At 34.4% G+C, this 25,418-nt stretch overlaps 1 protein-coding gene across 1 annotated transcript in view; it reads right to left on the bottom strand.

Moving 5' to 3' along the window:
• LOC138691230 (zinc-regulated GTPase metalloprotein activator 1-like) overlaps positions 1 to 25,418 on the bottom strand; it is a 344,216-nt gene that overhangs the window by 139,781 nt on the left and 179,017 nt on the right. The window contains exons 8-9 of the mRNA XM_069813038.1: positions 7,602 to 7,646; positions 1,464 to 1,526 (exon numbers count right to left, since the gene is read on the bottom strand). Coding sequence (XP_069669139.1) covers positions 1,464 to 1,526; positions 7,602 to 7,646 — 108 coding nt within the window. The remainder of the gene's footprint in view (positions 1 to 1,463; positions 1,527 to 7,601; positions 7,647 to 25,418) is intronic.

The raw sequence follows: 25,418 nt of genomic DNA, 5'->3' as shown, positions 1-25,418 counted from the left end.
CCTTCCATAATAGTAAATAATTGTGTGTGTTGTTTTTAAGTGTTTTAGGCAGCGCTTCATGGAGCCCGTTTCTATCTTCTTTTTTAATTAGCTGCAGCGTTTAACGTTTATATCACATGTTAATTTATTAACTGTTAGTATTGTAAATTATTTTATCAATTTTATTTCGTCTGTCATATATAAGAACACTGAAAGTTAAATAGGCCTCTCATACAAAATCATCATCATCATCATCCTTCACGAATTAGGCCTCTGTAGACCTGTTTCGGCCCCATCTAGCAGTCTTCTTAACGGTCTTCCTGGTCGACGATGTCCTCTAGGTTTATATTGCATCATAATTTTTGGGATTCTTGAATTTTCCATTCTTCTTACATGATCTAGCCAATTGAATTTGTCTCATACAAAATAACTCCGCAAATAGTTGTAATCACGCAAATGAATTTTGCAACCGCCATTTTGCAATGAAGAGAAGCACTTTTTTCTCGTCAATTGGCAAAGCGAAAGCGCTTTACTACAACGCTTTTAAAACACGTTTGGTTTCACTTTCAAAGTACGTTCTAAAATCGACTCAATCTATCTAAATTTTAAATCTGCCGCCACAAATTTGTACTCGGTACTGTACTCGGTTCAACCGAGTAATGACGCCACAGTAACTGCTCCGAACCGCTCCGTCTCCAGCCCTAGTTGGCTGGTTACTTATTGAGGGCCGGGCCAATAACGCCCACAGTAGCCCACTATGCGCTCTATATAGGCTATACGATGATCGTTCCAAGTTGACAGATGGCCTGGGTGGCACTTGTGAATCCAATGCTGACGGCCGGACCATCGTGACCAACCCCAGACACAGCCAGATCCCAAAAAGCCTTAGATTCCCCATCAACAACTACTGCCGCACTACCTACAAGACCTCAACCCAGCCTCAACTACCTACAGAAAAATCATCAAAAGCATTTCCTTTGTTCAACACAAATCTCATCACGACCAGGTCGGGGACCGAACTGGGACGTCTGAATGGAAAAACCAGCACGCTAGTACTGAGCCTCAGACGCGGCTCCTGTGACAGAAAACGATGTTCACACAGACGTCATAGACTTCAGGATATAGGACACAAAGAAATAACGGTAAGCTATACAAAATATAAGACTTTCCGTCAGTCTTCATAATTTCTTCTCAAAATATGTTTGCACTTAAGGAATACAAAATTCCTACAACTGCTTATTTCTTAATGCACGTCAAACGTCTTAGAACAACACTTCAGTACAAAAATATTTGAAATAAGGTTGTAACGTAACTGTAACTCTGAAAAATGGCGTTTGACAGAAACAAGTATAACAAATAAATTGATTGCAGATCTGGCTTTCAATGTGAAGCAGACTTGACCCAGGTTAGCTCAGTCGGTACAGCGTTGGTGCGCTAAGCTAATGGTTCCGGAATCGATAGTGAAATAAATTGATTAGGCCTACCTGTTATTCTGTTGCTCAGTCCCAATGTAGGCTTGTTGGTCCAAAATTTGATCCAGATTTACCCTGAAAAAAGAATCGATGCAAATGTCTTAGTTCCTAAACATTTATATACTGATGATATGCAAAGTAAAAAAAAAATCTTAGTTCAAAATAAATTAAAACAAATAAAGAATATAAAAACGAAAGGAAAAGAAGATAAATATAATCTACAGCCATACATTTTTCTTTAATATCTATCATGGTTATTACATTTTTATACTTCATTTAGCACCGAAATCTGTTGGTAATGGAGAAGATATATGATTCCAAGGAGACACTGCTCATAAAATTGTCTGCAATCATTACGATAATCTTAATTTTAATAATTCTTCCTTTTTCACAGCACATATGTGCGTCAGATACGTATGCAACATCCGACGATATTATCACATATCACCGTCCTTCGCAAGTCTTTCGTGGCTCCGACTTAACCCTGCGCTGGTGACCTGAAAAAATTACATCAGTAGTGACGTGGGGTTTGAGATACCCCATTTCATTTTTTGGCTTTTTACTGAATATGACATGGAACATACTGAAGGAAGTATTGCAAGCAGCTAGACGAATCCCCACGTAACAAACCAGAGTATCTAGTAGCAAACAAAAAACAAAGCAAGGTGGGGTGTGTCAAACCCCACGTCACCAACGCAGGGTTAAAGAATGTAGAATTTTACACCCTTCGTCTTTACTCTTTCGAATTCTGCACACTTCAACATCAAATTACCTTTCGTCTCGTTTCTCTTAGCTATACTCTAATCACGACGTAAATACCAGATCACTTATCTGTGGCGCGTTAAGTATACCTCTTCATAGAACATCTCGTTATTCATAATCTTTTACAGTATCCACCTCGCGACAATGGAATTCCCTGTCACAAAGTATTAGGGGCTGCAAGACAATAAACGCTTTTAAAAACAGCTTAAAAGATAACCTTCTTAGCATTTCACTCCAATCATACTGACTTAAACTATCACTGTCTACATTGTTACTCCTTCCTTTAGACATGCATCCTGATAGTGCTGTATTTTCAAAATTATCTCATAATAATCTCTTTCTATTATATAAAATTATTTGAAATATATTAACATTCTATGTATTTTAGCTTAATTCTGCTACATAGTTTGTATTTCAGTGTTTAATTAATAGTTCATAGTATTTTATTGTTTAATTCGTAAGTAACCCTTGTATACATATAGCTCGTATCTAAATCTAATTGTTGAATTCTTTGTAAGTTCATACATATGTATGTATACTTTTTGCTGGTTGAGTGGAAGAGAAAGCCTTACGGCCTTAACTCTGCCAGCTAAAATAAATCATTATTATTATTATTATTATTATTATTATTATTATTATTATTATTACATGAATACGTCAGAATACGTAAACTGCCCATAACAGATATGTAGATCTAACTTTCATCGTAGGAAACACGGGTAAACGCTACTTGTCTTGTGAAAATAGCACTACTTCAAATACTTTTTCAGTGTACTTCATCTATTGACTTCATTTCTCTGTCCTGGCCAATAGATAACGCTGATATCATATTAAAACAACAGTCCCAAAAGATTGTCAATAAATTAATCATGATATTTTATAGGTGAACTGCTTCCATAATCAAATGCACAATTAAACACTTTCTTCTGTCAAAGTTACAAAGCGCTAATAAGTTGTTTATATTAAAACACAATGAGTCGAAGAAAAAAAAATGAAATTATGAAGAAATGAATTTAAATAATACAGCTTAGTTACTTCTGTAACTAGAGAGATTTTCTTATACATCTGCTGTCAAAATTAAGCTGCACTAACAGGACAAAAAAATATTGTTGCACTACCACTCATGTGATTTTATAAGTGGAATTCAATTGTTTGAAGTTAAGGCTTTCACATTAAATGTTCAGAAGTAGATTTTAGTGTTGTCTATTCCTGGTAAAAATTATATTTTATTGCTTGTAAGCTGCCTTTAAATAATACTTTGTTATTGTTATTAAATCCAAGCGGTATTTCGTACACGAGCATTATTTCTATTGTTCACCGACTTATACACAAGCACACGAATAAACAGATGTAAACACACAGTACTGGAGCGTTTGAGAAGACTGCTGAACTGCATTGCGAACTGTTGACTCGCAACTTGCTCTCCCTACCAAGAGAAGATAGTATGATCGATGTACACTAACATGTATTCAAAGTAAACAAATGCAGGACTCAAGTCATCACTACCAACTACCAGATATAACTATGAGACCTGTCTACTATCTTATTTCGTCCCCTTAAACATGTTTCCAGGTTTCTATTACCTCATAAACGATCAATAGAATTTTTATAATGCTACAAATTTGCAGCAATTCTGATATCAATAAAACGCCGCATCGGTTCTTTAGGACAGGCATGTCAAAAACCTGCACATTGTGCAGTCGCGCACATTGTGCACTGGTCTCTGTGCAATATGCAGTTCCTATTCCCCTACCTGGAGGAAGCGAATCGGCTTGGAGGGGAAAGCGACAGGGCTGTACAGTACCTATAGTAGCAGATCAACTTTTGTTTCAGTAACACAGATCATTGAGCTGTGATTGTGAATGCGTTATGGAAAATAAAGTGAAGAGTCCACGATATAACGAAGAAGAGAAATCACGAATCATATAACATAACTGTTATGATGTTTTCCTCAGCCAACAGTAATTATTTTAAAATCAAAGGCTTTCATCATATAATGTGGACCTAATAGTGATGTTAGAATTTAAATCTATATTAGTAAAGTTCTCAAAATATGATATTCGCCAGCTCTTATTTCTTAATCAGTACTCTCACGGCAAGACAAACATGACAATGATGTTGTTTTGTAGTCTTTACTAACACAGCCATCAATGGTTAGACGACTTACAACTTTTATTTGATAAGCTGATAAGTGATGAGACTATAGTGAGGAATAAATGTGAGGATCTTGAGGTTGTAAGGGAAGGAAGAAAGCAACTATTTGTAAGAAGGAAAAATTTTCTGGAAAAATAATACATAATGGCGAATTTTCCATTTCACATTACTATATTATCTTAATATACTTACGTTAATAAATCTTTAAACCTGACATAAAGAAAATGTCCTCGCTTCACAGCTTGTGAAGTACTCTTTTATCTCAGTTCAGTAACGCTCCCAACTTGCTAATACACTTGCTCTCAACGTTTTCCAAATAAACTATATATACCTTTAAATTCAAGCTTAATTTATCCAATTTATTAATAACAATGTGAATTTATATTAATATACAGCAAGGAAATGATTCCAGTGTAAAAGCCTCACAATGTCCTACTGCATGTAATTATTGGGAGTAAAATATTTTCTTTAACATTTGTGCACCAATGGACCCATAATGCTTGAGGAACAATGAAAGGGTATTACTTTGAAATAATCAGTACCTACTACGTAAAATGAAATATTGTGTTCGTTTTTTGTTGTTTCGAAATTACTGCAATATTTATATTTTCTTCAAATACTGTATACAAATCATGTAAATGAATGATTCTTTACAAACGACTGGATTGTGAATTGTAACTGAGTAGTAAGTCTAGTGTTTCTTGTGTTACAATCTTATTGTCAAATATAGACACTGGCAATAATTGATTTTTCCTTCTGCTAAGTATGTTTATAATGTCCACGTGTCAATTTAATTGAACACTAGAAGCGCAGAATAGATTCTTGTACACCCCTCCCGCTAGGAACTGGTAAGAGCAACACGTGAATGACGCAATCTGCACAGACCGGCGTTCCGCGCACATATACTGCACTTTCAGTGTCTGATTTCTAACATGCCTGCTTTAGGAGTTCATTATTTATTTTCAACTTATGAAATGATATCAAATAAAACGGAAGAAAGGTGTTACTAACCAAAGTGTTTATGCAGCATAATTATTAAGTGAATTTTACAGAACGAAATCTAAAACTTCAGAACAAATTTCTTAATGGTAGCAGGATTTACAAACACATTTAAAACAAAGTAATATCAGTCGTTGAAGAGGTACAAAGTGATGTTGCGTGTCACATAGTTTTCAATAAAACTGAACCAGCCACCAACTCATCTTACATGGCGCTTATAGCTGTTGAAGGACCTTGGGAAGACGTTCGCATGTGGAACACTGACACATTGTAGACGAACAAATTACATGTCTCTCGTGATGTGTGCCAGAATGACGAAGGGATATTACTTAAGAAAAGCCGTTTCTGTATGTGCGTTGGTAGCAATTTAACTTAGCATGTTCACAAGGAAAAATATAAATGGTTTAGGTTTATTTTTTTTATTTTAGTGGGTTATTTTACGACGCTTTATTAACCTCTTAGGTTATTTAGCGTCTGAATGAGATGAAAGTGATAATGCCGGTGAAATGAGTCCGGGGTCCAGCACCGAAAGTTACCCAGCATTTGCTCATATTGGGTTGAGGGAAAACCCCGGAAAAAACCTCAACCAGGTAACTTGCCCCGACCGGCAATCGAACCCGGGCCACCTGGTTTCGCGGCCAGACGCGCAAGCCGATACTCCTCAGGTGTGGACTAAATGGTTTACGAAAGCTCAATAATAATAATAATAATAATAATAATAATAATAATAATAATAATAATAGGCTAATAATAATAATAATAATAATAATAATAATAATAATAATAATAATAAAGGGATAGTGACACATTTCTTATAGCCTTTCCTACCGAAATCCACCCTCACCTGATCGTGGTATACCAGGCTGGTGGTATACCCTCCTCTAAATAAAGAGGTTCTGGGAACAGAGACGCGGCGTTATAGCCGTTACATTTAGTTTGGAGAAAATTCCAAACTCAAACAGAGTCCACAACCTCTAAGTTTGCAAGCCTACCACTGGATACCCAACTGGAGATTTAAAACAACTTGAGATGTTCAAGGACGAGGGGAAAAAGAAGAATTTGATAATATTTAGGAAGAAAATAAAGTTTTAAAGCAAAAAGAAATTAGACACACATAAGGGTTCAATCACAAGTAATCATACGGGTCAACGAAAGGACATCAAGTAAAATATACTATTAATTATAAATTTTAGTCAAGCAGAATAAATTATTGAAATAAAAATAAAAATAGAGGATATTTAAGACTATTATAATTATATACACCAAATGAAGGCAAGGTGGAAATGAAAGAAGAATCTTATGAAAAATCTGTAAAATATTTACGATAAAATTAATAAGAATGATTATATCATAAAATGGGCGATCTAAACGCACGAGTTGGAGAATAATAATACATTTTAAACATAACTGGCACAAGAGGAGAATATGTCTTCAATCATAATTAGTATACTTCTGCACATACAATATACGCATAGTGAATTAATTCTTCAAACATAAGACTACATAAATTCACTTGGTCAACGATAGGGAACAATAATATGTTATTGATTACTGTATTGCAAATGAGATAAGAGCGAAAATAATACAAGATATTAGAGTGTATAGAGGTAAAGGATTAGGTAATGATTATTTTCTGTTATATACTGAAATAGATGTTCCACAAAGATGGCTAAACCATAGACATGGCAAACAAGAATAAAAAAAATGAAGAAAAAAAAAATAGACTATTAAATGACTATAGCATAAAATGACTGTATCAAGGAAGAATGAAGTTTTACTTAAAACCGAATAGGCCTACATAGGAAGTTTTGAAGCACCTAATAGTGACAAAATAAAGAACATACCAACATTCCAAGAAATATGCATGTTTTATTGTTGTCAGACCTGAAATAGTACCACGATACCGTGATACAAGTATCATGAAATCCAGATATTGAAACCGATCCAAAGGCAAATCTTATAATGTAGGCCTATGGCCCGCTTTACAGAAAATTAGCTGATTTTTTTTTTTTTTGTAAAAATGTAATCACGCCATTTTACAAGTGACAGATTCTATTATAAGAATGAGCGTAATATTCACTGGCATTACGAATAAAATGTACTGGATTGACTATGAGGATTAGGAAGAGTGTTTCAATAGTAACTGTGGTGCAATGAGGTGCGGGGAAAACGAAAAACGTCAGTGTCAAAAAATTCATACTAACAGTAAGAAAATAAAGATTGATGTATACTCACCTACACAGTGTAGTTTCTAGGAGTTCTGCAACACCATTTATACATCTGAAACAAAAATTCAAATAAAATTACAGCCGGATAACAACGTAAAGTTTGAAAATACATGTAGTTGCGATTAATTAGCAATGTCGACAATAATATGACATGTGGAACAAAAAACAGAGCGGACTTTGATTCTTATTAATTAATACCAAGCCTCCTCCTATAAGACCAACGCGTCGAAAATATGTAGATCAATTTCATTGGTTCTAAGTTGCACCAGAAAGATAACAGTGATTACTAGAGAGAAATGGAATACTAATAGGTTGAAGTGGAGTATGCCGCCAAAACCTGCTCTAAACATGTCTTTCTGTAACTTTCCTCTTCTTTCCAAATGTTCTGCTAATTGTAGGTACATATTTACCCACGTTATTTACCTATATTTCGATCATTGTAGTCCACATCTGTGGAGTAACGGTCAGCGCGTCTGGCCGAGAAACCAGGTGGCCCGGGTTCGATTTCCGGTCGGGGCAAGTTACCTGGTTGAGGTTTTTTCCGGGGTTTTCCCTCAGCCCAATATGAGCAAATGCTGGGTAACTTTCGGTGTTGGACCCCGGACTCATTTCACCGGGATTATCACCTTCATCTCATTCAGACGTTAAATAACCTAAGATGTTGATAAAGCGTCGTAAAATAACCTACTAAAAAATCGATCATTGTAATGATTTACATGACATTTCGAATAATGGAAATTTGATATTTGCTTGTGTTTTAGAATATTGTTTTAATTTTTGCTGGGACCTTCCTATGAATTGTATTATTTCTGAAATACTGTAATACCTTTAAGATGATTGATAATATTTTATTCTTCTCTATTATATTTATATTATTAGGTGCAGTTTACATTTTGGTGGAGATGGATTACATTTATATTTATTATTGGATTATTATTTGAAATTTTGTTATGAAATTGGATTTAATTGTAATTTTTTTATTTGTGGGCAATCTCATAATTTATTGTATGCTGCTTTTGCAGCGTTTCTTTCCTACCGGATATTAACACTTTTAGATATCCCACAAAATATTTAACATTTTAATGGTTTGGACTCTCGGCATGTCGATTCAGCAAGAAGATAGTAATCTGTTATCACTGAAACATAGAATTATTCGTTATTTTCATATTAAGAATTAAATTTTAACAGAAACGAATATTTCAGTTCATTATTTAGTCCTGATCTTTACAATTCGTCTAAGCACAGTAACACGAAATGTTTTCTAAAGTAACATGGAGACTCCAGTACCGCATACTCTCATGACAGATAGGATATCAATGAATTACTCCTCCGACAAAGAGGTAATAGAGACGAACTTGAGTTACCGGAGCAACTACACAATCGAGAGATTAATAACGGATGGCGTGTCTGAAGGTGCTAAGGGGATTCAATATTTTGCAGGCCGGAAGTGACCACGCGCATCGACAGGCAGCAAAGGCGGAGCAAATTTCACGCCTGTGCCAGTCGGTAGCTATATGGCAAATTCCAAGTGGTATTAGCAATATGTGTCCCACATTAGACGCACCGTCGCCCTCAATGACACCTTTGGTCTTCCTGCAGCCTTTTGTTACCTCGAACATATTGAAGTGTACAGTCACATGAACCAATAAGGACTCGATCATTTGGAAAATACCCCGGAAATAACAATGGCAGGAATTTTGCATCCCTTTTTTTTACGAACGGCGTCTTTATTTGCAGCAGTTCAACATGTGGCAATGTAAGGACAATTTCACATGAAAAAGAGTGGTATGTGTATTGTGAAGATGAAAACAAGCAGTCGAGGTCTGGACTCAAATATTGAGTTTTTAACGCCACTGCCCCCGCTAACGCCTACGCCGCCGTCTCCACCACCAGCAGTAGCAGCAGCAACAGTGCAAGAATGATAAATTGGTCTGTTACGCTTCCAGGCATTTTTCACGGTGTCATAATCTTCTTAATCCTTTTGGTTGGCATGTTTGGGCTATTTTCCAGTAGTGGAGTGTTTTGTATTTGTAACAAGTGACTACATTTCTTAATGATACGCTGTCGATTCTAAGACAATACAATTCTTGTATTATTATGTCTTCTTTTCGTGTCCAATAATTTGTAACGTGGTACATTTCAGCCATTTAAATTTTTGTTAATTACTTCTTCTTTGAAATCCAACTTAATAATAATAATAATAATAATAATAATAATAATAATAATAATAATAATAATCATCATCATCATCATCATCATCTTCACTTCATGGTTTAGGCTTAGTGCCTGTTCCGTCTTCATATTTTATTCAGTTCCACCTCTTCCTAGGACGTCCGACATCTCTTTTGCCTTTAGGTTGGTACTGTTGTATCAGAGCTGGAATTCTTTCATTATCCATTCGAGACAGGTGTTCTTTCCACTTTTCTTTATAATCTTCAACTTTTTCGTTTATGTTGTATATATTTAATTCTTTACGGATATCCTCATTTCCTATCAGATCCCTTCCTGTGCATCCCTTTACTCTGCGAAGAAACCTCATCTCTGCAGCCTGTAATTTACTTTTATCTCGTTCTTTAATTATTCATGATTCGCTTCCATATGTCAACACGGGTACTGCCATAGTTTTATAGAACTTTAGTTTTGTTTCTTTCCTAGTTTTATTTTTTAGTGTTCTATTTATTGTTCCGCATATCCACTGGAATTTGCTTATTTTGTTGTCAATATCTCTATCTACATCATAAGTTATATTACAACCTAAATAATCAAAATGAGATACTTGTTCTATGGGCTTATTATCAACTATTATTTTTTTACGAATTGGAAATTTACCACTGTGGGCCATTACTTTAGTTTTATGAGTTGATATGCTCAAATTATAGTTTTCTTTTCCTAGTAGGTGTAGTTTGTGAATGGCATATTGCAATTCGTCTTCACTGTCTTGTATTAATGTTACATCATCGGCAAACATTAGAACATTTAAAAATGTATCTTTACTAATCTTTACACCTGGATTCACCTCCATTTTCCATTCTTTAATTAAGTCATCTAGATATATGTCGAAGAGACTAGGGTGATAGGCTACAACCTTGTCTGAGTCATTGATTTATTCTTAATTCTCTTGTTTTCGATGTTCCTGTGTTTATTATTATCTTTGTATCTGTGTAGAGGCATTTTATTATTTCTATCAAATGTGGAGGGTAACCTTTATTGTAATAATAATAATAATAATAATAATAATAATAATAATAATAATAATAATAATAATAATAATAATAATAATTTATTTTAGCTGGCAGAGTTAAGGCCGTAAGGCTTTCTCTCCACTCAACCAGTAAAAAGTATACATACATATGTATGAACTTACAAGCTACAAAGAATTCAACAATTTGATTTAGATAAGAGTTATATGTATATAAGAGTTACTTAGAGAGAGAGAAATAAATCGTCCGGCCTTAATTAAGGATGACCACGAGGATCCGGAAATTAATAGCAAATAAAATATAATTAATTAAATATGACTATTGTTATAAAAATAAAATGTAATAATTAAGCACCACTGATTATTTATCAATTATAAAATAAGATCTTAGAAGATGACTTTAAAATTATACTTATAAATAAAAGATTTTATTTAAAATTAGCATATCCTTAATTAAGGCCTTCTGAGTGGTATAAATGAAATTGTATAATCTGCAGGGAATCTTTAAGAATTTGCGAGATGATTTTTTGAATTTCAAAAGATGATATTGATAATTGTTTTAAAAAAATTATATGTAAATTTTGGTAAAGAACTCCGAGCACCAAAACATAAACCTGTCACTAACCAATTGAAGAGAGGGATCTTATACTTGGCACTAAGGTATGGAATACAAGGTTCATTAATGGCCCTCTTTTCATGATCAACCTGATGAGCTTGGTTTAGATCTCTCTCCATGCGTAATACAGCAAAATACAGTGTTACTATAAATGATCTTTCCGATTACAAACTTGAATAATTATCGTTAGGAGACACTTAGAAACATGATATTGGTATCAATGGAAAGAGACACTCAAATATTTTTTATGTTGGTGAACCTGTCGCATATTTATGAACTATTAATTAAACAATGAAATACAAACTGTGTAGCACAATTAAGCTAAAATACATAGAATTTTAATATATTTCAAATAATGTTAGATAATAGAAAGAGATTATTATGAAGCCGTTTTGAAAATACAGCGCTATTTTCGCAGCCATAACGTAAAGGTTGATTAATCGTCGCATTATAAATTTTAATAGTGCTTCTATGCATGCATAAATTAACTTTAGTGTGAGTTTTGGTATCCTGAATGTATTTAAACAAAAACAGCTTTATGAACTGTAGAAGAGAGTTTACAAAATAAAAAAAATTAACCAGCTCAATTGCAGTATGGGCTAATAAATATAATGTACCCAATTTTTGACAAAAGTGGAACGGATAGGGTAAAAGTTGGTAATACTGTGATATAGGTACTGTTGTGATAGTTCGTTTTGAAAATTTATTACAATTTTACTGAGCGAGAGGAACACCGGTGTTTTGTGTCAACGTATTAAGGGAATGTTCGTGGACAAGTTTCTGCACAAAACCGATCCTTCTCTAGCTCAGTAACATTCTAATAAATTCTCAAAAAGAACTATCACAATATTACTCATATCATATTATCAATCTTTACCCTATTTGCATAGATACGATTATGTGGTTTTCACCAGATAATATCACATGTTCTGGAAGTAATGTCATTTGGGTTTAGAAAGTTTTTCGTAGTTATATGACGTTTCCGCTTTAAGCCTAGTTTTCTCAGATGAAGCAACATATCAGTTAAGCGGAAAAGTGAATATCCAAAACGTTCGTATCTGAGGCACAAAAAACCACAAATCATAAAACACGAACGGAATTCACTAAGGGTTCAAATTTTCTTTGTTGTTTCTCAACAAAAGACGTAAGGACCGTTTTTCTCCACAGACGACAGGAAATGGGCTCCCAAATCTTGACATGTTATAAAACTGGTTATTCCCACAGCTTGACGATGATTCCGATGGCTTAATTTTCCATTAACAAGGTGTCTCATCCCATTTTCATAGAGAAGCCCGTAAATTTCTTAATGGAGTTTTTCCGCATCACTGACTTGTACTAAACCGCAGGTCACCTCGATCTCCGGACCTAACACCGTGCGGTATCTTTATGTAGGGCCAAGTGAAATACAGAATCTACATGACATCCCTACCAGTAAATCTCCAAGGAATGGTGAACAGAATCCAAGCAGTATGGGAGGAATAACAGAGAGTGTTGAACGAATTTGATGTCTGCAATGTGACCGGAAGTGCATACATGCAAGTTCTGCGAGACGAAATTTTGACCTCTACAACAATGCAACTCTTACCTATGCAAATTTCCTTGTTATTAATGGCTGTAGTAAGTAAGCTATATTCCTTTTCCTCCTACTAGTAGGCCTACTATTTTTTTTCCAGGAAATGCTACCATCTTAGTTTTCTTTAAGATTATGATTATATTAAATATTTTTCTAGTTTAATTTTAAAAACAGCCTCTTATCATTCAATTTCGGATAAAGAAATATCAGTTGAAAAGTTATGCTTAGATACTGGCACAGAAGATTTCCAGCAAAGATTGGCAACAAATGAAATATTTTATAATCAATAAAAATGCTAGTAATTATTAAAAATGTATGTAGGCTATATAAAACACTAATCATTAATTTAAATCCAATATTAATAATATAGGAACTATAATCCTCCCCCCAAATAATAATAATAATACAGAAAATGAAATACTAAATTCATGAAAAGTGTGAGTATTGTCGTTAATGTATTTATAAAAATCCAACACATCTCATTTTCTACCAAAATTTAATGTACAGGCTTAGCAGGCGGAGAGGTGTCCCTTGCCAGCAGCGGCTTGGTTGCAAAATGTTGCGTAATTTAAAAACGTCGCTATAGGTAGGCAAACAGAGTATTTGTCTCAATAATATTTTTAATTACTTATAAATTACTTGCTATTTAGGAAAAGGAAATTGTACCAGAACAATGGAAGGAGTCCATAATTGTACCTATTTTTAAGAAGGAGGACAAGACTAACTGTACTAACTGTTGTAACTTTCGAGGAATAGGGTAAATTAGGGTCTGTAGGACAGTAGGGCATGTTGGACACTCTGTACTTTAACGTGTTACCTCGCCACTTGTGGGCGCCACATTCTGCTAGAAGTCAATGAGGGAAGTAGCCACGAGTGGGGCTACTTCCGTCATTGACTTTTAGCAGAATGTGGTGCCCACAAGTGACGAGGTAACACGTTAAAGTACAGAGTGTCCAACAGACCCTAGTTTACCCTATCACTTTTGTTGATGTACAAATTTTTGTCCAACACTCTTTTGAGAAGATTAACTCCGTAAGTAGATGAAATTATTGGGGACCATCAGTGTGGTTTTAGGCGTAATAGATCAACTTTTGATCAATTTTTTTATATTCGACAGATATTGGAGCAAAATGGGAGTATAAGGCTACAGTACATCAGTTATTCATATATTTCAAAAAGGCATATGACTCGGTTAAGAGAGAAGTTTTATATAACATTCTTACTTTAATTTGGTATTCCCAAGAAACTAGTTCGATTAATTAAAATGTGTCTCAATTAAACTTACAGCAGAGTCCGTATACACCAGCTTCTGTCTGATGCTTTTCCAATTCACTGCGGGCTAAAGCAAGGAGATGCACTGTCACTATTACTTTTTAACTTTGCTCTAGAGCATGCCATTAGGAAAGTCCAGGATAACAGACAGAGTTTGGAATTGAACGGATTACATCAGCTGCTTGTCTATGCGGATGACGTGAATATGTTAGGAGAAAATCCACAAACGGTTAGGGAAATCACGTAAAATTTACTTGAAGCAAGTAAGGCGATAGGTTTCGAAGTAAACCCCGAAAAGAGGAAGTGTATGATTAACTTATGTCTCGTGACCAGAATATTCTACGCAATGTAAATGTAAAAATTGGAGATTTATCCTTCAAAGAGGTGGAAAAATTCAAATACCTTGGAGCAACAATAACAAATGTAAATGACACTTGGGAGGAAATTAAACGCAGAATAAATACGGAAAATACGTGCTATTATTCGGTTGAGAAGCTTTTGTCATCTAGTTGATTTTTGATAAAATTTACAGTAGTTCCTATTGTGGTTAAGAACACAAGGATCATTATTGTTCCTATTCATTAAATATAGACTCAGTTTTGTAATGCCTGAGATTTAATTCCTTGACTTACTTACTTACTTGCAAATGGTTTTTAAGGAACCCGCAGGTTCATTGCCGCCCTCACATAAGCCCGCCATCGGTCCCTATCCTGAGCAAGATTAATCCAGTCTCTATCATCATATCCCGCCTCCCTCAAATCCATTTTAATATTATCCTCCCATCTACGTCTCGACCTCCCCAAAGGTCTTTTTCCCTCCGATCTCCCAACTAACACTCTATAGGCCTACGCATTTCTGGATTCGCCCATACGTTCTACATGTTCTGCCCGTCTCAAACATCTGGATTTAATGTTCCTAATTATGTCAGGTGAAGAATAAAATGCGTGCAGTTCTGCGTTGTGTAACTTTCTCTATTCTCCTGTAACGTCATCCCTCTTAGCCCCAAATATTTCCTAAGAAACTTATTCTCAAACACCCTTAATTTCTGTTCCTCTGTCAAAGTGAGAGTTCAAGTTTCGCAACCATACAGAACAACCTGTGTGGTTTTAGGCGTAATTGATCGACTGTTCATAAGATATTTTTTATTCTAAAGATATTAGAGAAAGAATGGGAGCATAAGAGTACAGTACATAAGTTATTCATTGATTTCAAAAAGGCATATGACTCGGTTAAGAGAGAAGTTTTATATAATATCCTTATTGAATTTGATATTCCCAAGAAATTGGTTCGATTAATTAAAATGTTCGTACAGCAGAGTCCGTATAGGTCAATTCCTGTATGACGCTTTTCGAATTCACTGCGAGCTAAAGCAAGGAGATGCACTATCACCTTTACTTTTTAACTTTGTTATAGAATATGCCATTAGGAAACTCCAGAATAACAGAGAGGGTTTGGAATTGAACGGGTTATATAGTTTCTTGTTTATGCGGATGATGTGAATATGTAAGGAGAAAATCCACTAACAATTAGGAGAAACGCGCAAATTTTACTTGAATGAAGTAGGGAGATAGGTTTGGAAGTAGCTAAATCCCAAAAAGACAAAGTATAATCATGTCTCGTAACCAGAACATAGTACGAAATGGAAATATAAAAATTGAAAATGTATCCTTTGAAAGGACAGAAGAATTGAAATACCTTGGAGCAACAATAACAAATATAATTACTTTTTCAATACTGTAATAAGTCCAAAATAAGAATTTTTTTTTTCTGAAGCATTGTATTAAGTGGTTATTTCTGCCTTCTGGCCCGAGTCTAAACACTGAAAATTCTATATGGATTCTGAGCAAAAGTAATTGGGAACCACTTTTTAATCCGCCTATTTGTTGGTAGATTTATGTAGGCCTTCTTCGTGGATCTTTAAGTTGCTATTGTGGTATGGTCTTAACAACCATTCTTTTTACTAACAAGGAGAGGACACGTTTTGTATATCACCGAATTAAATCAGATTTTGTGACATGAAAGTACAAGACACACTGTTTAAAGTCATACTGGTATGGGTGGCCAGTGACCCCTCGTTTTGGAAATACTGGCTATTGTTTATGACATACATCCGTTAGGTGCCTAATAGGGAAGCATTAGATTGTGTAACGGCGTAGCTCATGTGGTTGGATGCTGAGTTGTCATCCAGGCAACCCGAGTTCGAATCGTAATGCCTTCTCATTTTTTAAAGCTTGATATTCATATTATTATTATTATTATTATTATTATTATTATTATTAATTATTATTATTATTAGGCCTATTATTATTATTATTATTATTATTATTATTATTATTATTTTAATTCACTTTCAGTTGTCAGTTCCTATATTCAAAGCCATGTTGAAATATGCGTGGTATGCATCAAAATTGATAAACGAACGAGAAGTGTTTGTGAATGTGAAGGATATCTGTTTCGCAGCAGAAGTGCGGAAAAATGTGTGTAACTGTGGACAACCTTCTTTCATTTGTTGTGCATGGTGTAGGAAATAAGTATGTTTTGTGTGTTTTTATGACATCATAATGAATCGGGTACAAAATGAAATAGAATAACTGCTACAGAAATAGAACAAACACTAGTGACACATCTTACCTTCCTACGTGAGCAGTATTTCATTGTTTATCCTTTACAATAAAATGTTAATTAGTAATTTGTTTAAAACATGATGAAGCATTCAATACATTGAGAAATATGATATAGGTATGTAGATAGATAACTGTGATCACAATATTAACCATTATTAAAAGAAAAAAATATGGGACCAGTTAAGATTCGAACTCAGGTTGCCTTGATAACAACTCAGCATCCAACCATATGGGCTACGCTGTTACACAGTCTAATGCTTCCCTATTGAGCACCTAACGGAAGTATGTCACAAACAATAGCCAATATTTTCAAAACGACGGGTCATTGGTCACCCATACCAGGTATGACTTTAAACAGTAAGTTTTGTACTTTCATCTCACATAATCTTATTTCATTCGGTGATATACAGAGCGTGTCCTCTCCTTGTAAGTTAGATCAATTTGTCCCAGGTTGTATTATAAATTAATACAGGCTCAGTATTTTTGCATTAGATTTTATATCTTAATGTCATGATGTGTAAAATAAAATTAATGTTTACATCAAATTGTTCTTAATCAATGTCCATTCACTGTTTCATGATTAAATCCATAATAATAAACTACGGTAGTACATACATGTAATGATAATATAACGCGAATGGTTATAATTATGAGCTGTCTCATTTATAGAGAGGAGAATAGTAACAATACAATACAATGAATGTTTTAATGCAAAAGACGCGAATATTAAAAAGCCTGTGCATCATTACTTTGAGTTTCTATTGTCCATACTGATCGATTGGAACCGACAAGAGAATATTAAATTTTCTTGACTCGTAAATCCTGTTTGTTTGTATATAGTGTATGGAGGATGTGACGCTCTTGTGTAACATCACGTCCGGTTCACTTGATTTCAGTAGATATGAAATATATTTTTCAGCTTTTCACTTATAGTTCTCATCTTTTGCTGGCCTTTTGTGTCCGTCTACCTGTGATGGGGATTCCAAAGCGATAAACTGTTACGCGTATTATTCACGATTGCGAGAACACCAATACATAACACGTATAGTCATGTTGTAATATTAGATCAAGTGCCGTCGTCTGGAACTCATAACATATCTCCAGCTCTCCGGTTCTCGGTTGCAAATGAACTGATGTTGTGTTCTTTTGTTACAAACACAGTGAACGATGTAGCTGAGGAAAGTTGTCTGGGTAGTCAGTGGCTCGAAGACGGAAGGCACCAAGCCATACTATTGCTTTCATGTTTTCAAATCACAGAGAGCTCAACATCATATTCGGAGAACACAGTTCCGTTTCATTGAGGAGTTCTCTCGCCTCCTTCGTCTCTCTTTTCTTTCTCTTCAGTTCTAGTTATATTCTTTGTGCTCAAACGTTTTCAATTACCCATTTATTTTTTAGTAAGAATTTAGCAAAAAATTACCGAAAATAAGATTTTTTGAAAAAAAAAAAAATAACAAACGATGTTTTAGACCAGCGTTTCTCAAACTTTTTTTAAGTGGGAACCACTTTTTTAAGTCAGAACAGTTCCGTGGACCACATTACTCTTGCTCCCTCCGAAAGTAAATTTATAATTTTTGTAGCATATTTTAATATCAGTATACTTATATGTTAAATTAAAATTAATTAATTAAAATTAATTTAATTCAATTAATTTTATATTAGTATTAGCTAATTAAGTTAATGTTAATAGAAGAAAATTCATTTTCGTTTTTTTTTAATAATTCAAGGCTATTAGAGTTTGGATAACATTTAACTTATTAACTAAAAAAAAAAAAATTAAAAAAAATAAATGTTGGTACTCACATTAATGAGATGAATGAGCCTGTCGATTCTTGCACAGTTGTTCTAGGCCTATATTTGAATGACTAGATATTTCTTTAATGGCACTAGAATCATTGATATTAATATCTTCACACACAGCTTCTGAACTATTAGCAGTGCCTAAATGAAACGTATCATCACGTTCCTTTCTTTTCAAAGATCCGGATCGAAGTTTTTCAGTATGTATAATGGGCACTATTTAACAGAGACATAGGCAACTATTAGCGTGTACCACATAAGAAAGATTTAAAGTCATAAATACATGAAAAGGTTCGGTACTTTGGTCTTCCGTAATGAATTCGGGTGGTCCCTGGCTAGGTTACAGGTGCAGCACCAGAAGTGCAGGGAAAAGCTGGCGAGAAACACCACGTTCATAGTCTTTTAAATCCCTCTTTTGTTGCTGAGAGTATAGTGGGAAGTCAATAGTGCATTTCTGGATTCATAAAATGCCAGTACTGGGAGAAAAAGTGAAAGCGATTGCCATGTGTAATTTCCAATCTCTGAGATTTTCAGCTATAATGTAATACGCAATTCGTTTGACTTTTAGTTTTCTTTTGTATTATTTAAAGGACCACTAGGGTACACTTCCAGGACCACAGGTGGTCCGCGGACCATAGTTTGCGTAAAGCTGTTTTAGACGATATCACGTAAGAAATTAAAATTGAAGCAAGTAAAAAGACAGCATAAAGCATTCAGGGATCCAAAAACATGTTTTATGATAGCGTAAATTCAGAAAATAATTCTTATAATAAAAACTAAAAGGCAGAATCAAATAAGGAAGATCGTGAAAACATTAGAAAAATTAAAGAAGAAATTAAATAAGTAACAAAATCTATGCAATGAAATAAAAAACACGAAATAAAATAAATTTAAATGTATGTTATCATCAATTTGTTATGGTCTCAATTACTGTTATTCTAATTATTATATTACTTTATTATTAGTATTATTTATTATTATTATTATTATTATTATTATTATTATTATTATTATTATTATTATTATTATTATTATCATCATTTGTGGGTCCCTATCCCCACGGCATGGAGCGTACTCATGTTTCGGATCGAGGAGACGGTCTCCAGATATGGAGGATAGCTGTGAATATATTGAATAAGCAGTCGCGGACAGCAGATGAGGGGTGGTCCTCCAGCTTGGGGGTTGGGCGAAGGGCTAATAACCCATCACCGTAAAAAACAGCTTGTTACGAAACCTTCAAATAAGCCTCGGAATGGGACTGGACGTGAATATGTTAGGAGAAAATCCACAAACGATTAGGGAAAACACGGGAATTTTACTTGAAGCAAGTAGAGAGATAGGTTTGGAAGTAAATCCCGAAAAGACAAAGTATATGATTATGTCTCGTGACGAGAATATTGTACAAAATACTTACTTACTTACTGGCTTTTAAGGAACGCGGAGGTTCATTGCCGCCCTCACATAAGCCCGCCATTGATCCCTATCCTGAGCAAGATTAATCCAGTCTCTACCATCATATCCCACCTCCCTCAAATCCATTTTAATATTATCTTCCCATCTACGTCTCGGCCTCCCCAAAGGTTTTTTCCCGCCGGCCTCCCAACTAACACTCTATATGCATTTCTGGATTCGCCCATACGTGCTACATGCCCAGCCCATCTCAAACGTCTGGATTTAATGTTCCTAATTATGTCAGGTGAAGAATACAATGCGTGCAGCTCTGCGTTCTGTAACTTTCTCCATTCTCCTGTAACTTCATCCCTCTTAGCCCCAAATATTTTCCTAAGAACCTTATTCTCAAACACCCTTAATCTCTGTTTCTCTCTCAAAGTGAGAGTCCAAGTTTCACAACCATAAAGAACAACCGGTAATATAACTGTTTTATAAATTCTTAACTTTCAGATTTTTTGACAGCAGACTAGATGACAAAAGCTTCTCAACCGAATAATATCACGCATTTCCCATATTTATTCTGCGTTTAATTTCCTCCCGAGTGTCATTTATATTTGTTACTGTTGCTCCAAGATATTTGAAATATTCCACCTCTTCGAAGGAAAAATCTCCAATTTTTATAGTTCCATTTCGTACAATATTCTGGTCACGAGACATAATCATATACTTAGTCTTTTCGGGATTTACTTCCAACCCTATCGCTTTACTTGCTACAAGTAAGATTTCCGTGTTTTCCCTAATCGTTTGTGGATTTTCTGCTAACATATTCACGTCATCCGCATAGACAAGAAGTTGATGTAACCCGTTCAATTCCAAACCCTCTGTGTTATCCTGAACTTTCCTAATGGCATATTCTAGAGCAAAGTTAAAAAGTAGAGGTGACAATGCATCTCCCTGCTTTAGCCCGCAGTGAATTGGAAAAGCATCAGACAGAAACTGGCCTATACGGACTCTGCTGTAAGTTTCACTAAGACACATTTTAATCAATCAAACTAGTTTCTTGGGAATACCAAATTCAACAAGAATATTATATAAAACTTCTCTCTTAACCGAGTCATACGCCTTTTTGAAATCTATAAATAACTGATGTACTGTACCCTTATACTCCCATTTTTCTCCAATATCTGTCGAATACAAAAAATCTGATCAATAGTTGATCTATTACGCCTAAAACCACACTGATGATCCCCAATAATTTCATCTACATATGGAGTTAATCTTCTCAAAAGGATGATTCAACAAAATTTTATATGACGTCAACAAAAGTGATATTCCTCGAAAGTTACTACAGTTAGTCTTGTCCCTCTTCTTAAAAATAGGTACGATTATGGACTCCTTCCATTGCTCTGGTACAATTTCCTTTCCCCAAATTGCAAGTACAAGTTTATAAATTTCGCTAGATAATGCGCTTCCATTCTCTTGTATTAATTCTGCTAGAATTTGATCAATATCTGGAGACTTGTACTTTTTCAGATTTTCTATTGCAATTTCGACTTCAGAAAGTGTGGGTTCCGGTATAAATGGCTCAGCAGTTTGTATTTGAATTTCGTCCCGATCATTTCTATTTGGACTATGTATATTTAGTGGTTGCCCAAAATAGTTTTTCCATCTGTTCAGGATTGAATGAGAGTCTGCAAGCAAGTCACCATTCTCATCCTTAATCACGTTTACCCTTGCCTGATATCCGTTTTTAAATTCCTTTATACCCTTATATAAATCTCGAATGTTTTTATTCTTACTATTTGTTTCTACCTCATTCAGTTTTTCCTTCAAATAATCTATCTTTTTATTCCTAAGTGTACGACTTGCTTCCATTCTTTCACTGAAATAATCATCTCTATTCTCCTCAATTGGATCCTGTAAGAATTTCAATTTTGCCTGTTTCCTTCTATCTACTACAATGGAACAATCTTCATCAAACCATGGTTTTTTTGTTAGTTTCACGATAACCTATGCTCTGCTCAGCTGCAATTTTGATATTATCTCGGATATTGTCCCACATGCTATTAACATCTAACTCTTCCTCAGCTTCGTCGGAAGTTGCTAAAGCAGCAAACCTATTGGAAATTTCAACCTGATAACGTTGCTTAGTTTCGTCGTCCTTTAATTTCAGAATATTGAATCTACTAATATTAGCTTGTTGCTCTACTCGCTTGGCTACTGATAGTCTTTCTCTTAATTCTCCAATTACCAAATAATGGTCAGAATTACAGTCTGCCCCCCTGAAAGTTCGAATGTCTATTATACTAGTATGCCTTCGTTTATCTATCAAGATGTGATCTATCTGGTTGTGTGTCATTCCGTCTGGAGAAGTCCAAGTATATTTATGCATATCCTTATGGGGAAATGTTGTACTCTTGGCAATTAAATTTTTTGATGTGGCAAAGTTGACTAACCTAACTCCACTGTCATTACTACTTATCTGTAGGCTCTCTTTTCCAATTGTTGGTTTAAAAATATCCTCCTGTCCTACTTTAACGAAATCCCCCAATAAAACTTTCATGTGATATCTAGGTAAATGTTCAAAAGTGTGTTCCAATTCCTCATAGAAGCTATCCTTTATATGGTCGTCTTTCTCTTCTGTAGGGGCGTGAGGATTTATAGCTACGATATCGTACAATCTACCCTTAAGTACTAAATACGATAACCTGTCACTGACAAATTCGACCTTCTTTACTGCTGATTTTATTCTTTTATGTACAAAGAATCCTGTTCCTAATTGGTGATTAGAAATATAAACATTTGAAATTTATCCTTTGAAGAGGAGGAAAAATTCAAATATCTGGGAGCAGCAGTAACAAATATAAATGACACTCGGGACGAAATTAAACGCAGAATAAATATGGGAAATGCCTGTTATTATTCGATTGAGAAGCTTTTGTCATCTAGTCTGCTGTCAAAAAATCTCAAAGTTAGCATTTATGAAACAGTTATATTACGGGTCTTCTATATGGTTGTGAAACTTGGACTCTCACTTTGAGAGAGGAACAGAGATTAAGGGTCTTTGAGAATAAGGTGCTTAGGAAAATATATGGGGCTAAGAGTGATGGAGTTACAGGAGAATGGAGAAAGTTACACAACGTAGAACTGCACGCAGTGTATTCTTCACCTGACATTATTAGGAACATTAAATCCAGATGTTTGACATGGGCAGGGCATGTAGCACGTATGGGCGAATCCAGAAATGCATATAGTGTGTTAGGTGGGGGGGCCTGAGGGAAAAAGGCCTTTGGGAAGGCCGAGACGTAGATGGGAGGATAATATTAAAATGGATTTGAGGGAGGTGGGTTATGATGATAGAGACTGGATTAATCTTGCACAGGCTAGGGACCGATGGCGGGCTTATGTGAGGGCGACAATGAACATTCGGGTTCCTTAAAAGCCATCTGTTAGTAAGTAAGTAAGCAGAATTTAGCAAAAAATTACCGAAAATAAGATTTAAAAAATAATAAACGATGTTTTAGACGATATCACGTGAGAAATTAAAATTAAAGCACGTAAAAAGATAGCATAATGTACTCAGGGATGCAAAAACATGTTTTATGATAGCATAAATTCAGAAAATGATTCTTATAATACAAACTAAAAGGCAGAATCAAACAAGGAAGATCGTGAAAACATTAGGAAAATTAAAGGAGAAATTAAATAAATATCAAAATCTATGCAATGAAATAAAAAACACGAAATAAAATAAATTTAAATGTACGTTATCATCAATTTGTTATGGTCTCAATTACTGTTATTCTTATTATTATATTATATTATTATTATTATTATATTATTATTATTATTACTATTATTATTATTATTATTATTATTATTATTATTATTATTATTATTTGGCTTAGGATCCGAGACACTTTAGCAACAAATAAACGCACAACTTGACTATAGAGTTCCTTGAACATTAGACAGACATACTGTGAATGTAAACAACGACATTGATGTGCTGCGTTATATTTTACTGTTAATAGTACAATCTAGTGACGGTGGAAAATGAAGTAAGATACATATCTCACAAGTTTTCATGTCCCCCGGCGACATTGAAGGCGTTAGCGTTACAATAAACAACCATGTACAGTAGTGGCAAAAAAACCAGATCGACCCTTGTAGCTGATTTCAGAGCCTTGTTCATTCCAAAGCACGATAGACTGGTAACTAAGCCTTTCCTGATTCGAATCTTGCCTTGGAAGGAAACTTTCTTTTTTTGTTCCTTATTCAAATTTATTCCCAATACTTTTCGATTGCAGCGATATTTCACTACTTAATTAACTTATTATTCCAGGAATATGAATTTTAACAGCAATCGAAAATGTTAAATTGTTAGTGAAGTTTCCATGCTAACCAACGTGAATTACTTGCATAAACAAAATGTTGAATTGTTAGTCAAGTTTGCATGCTATACAACGTGAATTACTTGCATAAACAAAATGTTACATCGTTAGTCAAGTTTCCATGATATCTAACGTGAATTACTTGTATTAACAAAATGTTAAATTGTTAGTCAAGTTTAAATGCTATCCAACGTGAATTACTTGCATAAACAAAATGTTAAATTGTTAGTCAAGTTCCCATGCTATACAACGTGAATTACTTCCACAAAGAAAATGTTAAATTGTTAGTCAAGTTTACATAATATCCAACGTGAATTACTTGCATAAACAAAATGTTAAATTGTTAGTCAAGTTTCCATGCTATCCAAAGTGAATTACTTCCATAAACAAATGTTAAATTGTTAGTCAAGTTTCCATGCTATCCAACGTGAATTACTTCCATAAACACAATGTTAAATTGTTAGTCAAGTTTCCATGCTATCCAACGTGAATTACGTGCATAAACAAAATGTTAAATTGTTAGTCAAGTTTCCATGCTATCCAACGTGAATTACTTCCATAAACACAATGTTAAATTCTTAGTCACGTTTCCATGGTATCCAAGGTGAATTACGTGCATAAACATAATGTTAAATTGTTACTCAAGTTTCCATGATATTCAGCGTGAATTACCTGCATTAACAAAATGTTAAATTGTTAGTCAAGATTCCATGCTATTCAACGTGAATTACTTGCATAAACAAAATGTTAAATTGTTAATCAAGTTTCCATGATATCCAACGTGAATTACTTGCATTAACAAAATGTTAAATTGTTAGTCAAGTTTAAATGCTATCCAACGTGAATTACTTGCATAAACAAAATGTTAAATTGTTAGTCAAGTTCCCATGCTATACAACGTGAATTACTTCCACAAAGAAAATGTTAAATTGTTAGTCAAGTTTCCATGCTATC

The sequence above is a fragment of the Periplaneta americana genome, chromosome 16 (assembly GCF_040183065.1).
Source record: "Periplaneta americana isolate PAMFEO1 chromosome 16, P.americana_PAMFEO1_priV1, whole genome shotgun sequence".
Classification (NCBI taxonomy): domain Eukaryota; kingdom Metazoa; phylum Arthropoda; class Insecta; order Blattodea; family Blattidae; genus Periplaneta; species Periplaneta americana.
Note: the sequence above shows the minus strand (reverse complement) of the source record. Positions and strands in the feature narration are given on the sequence as shown.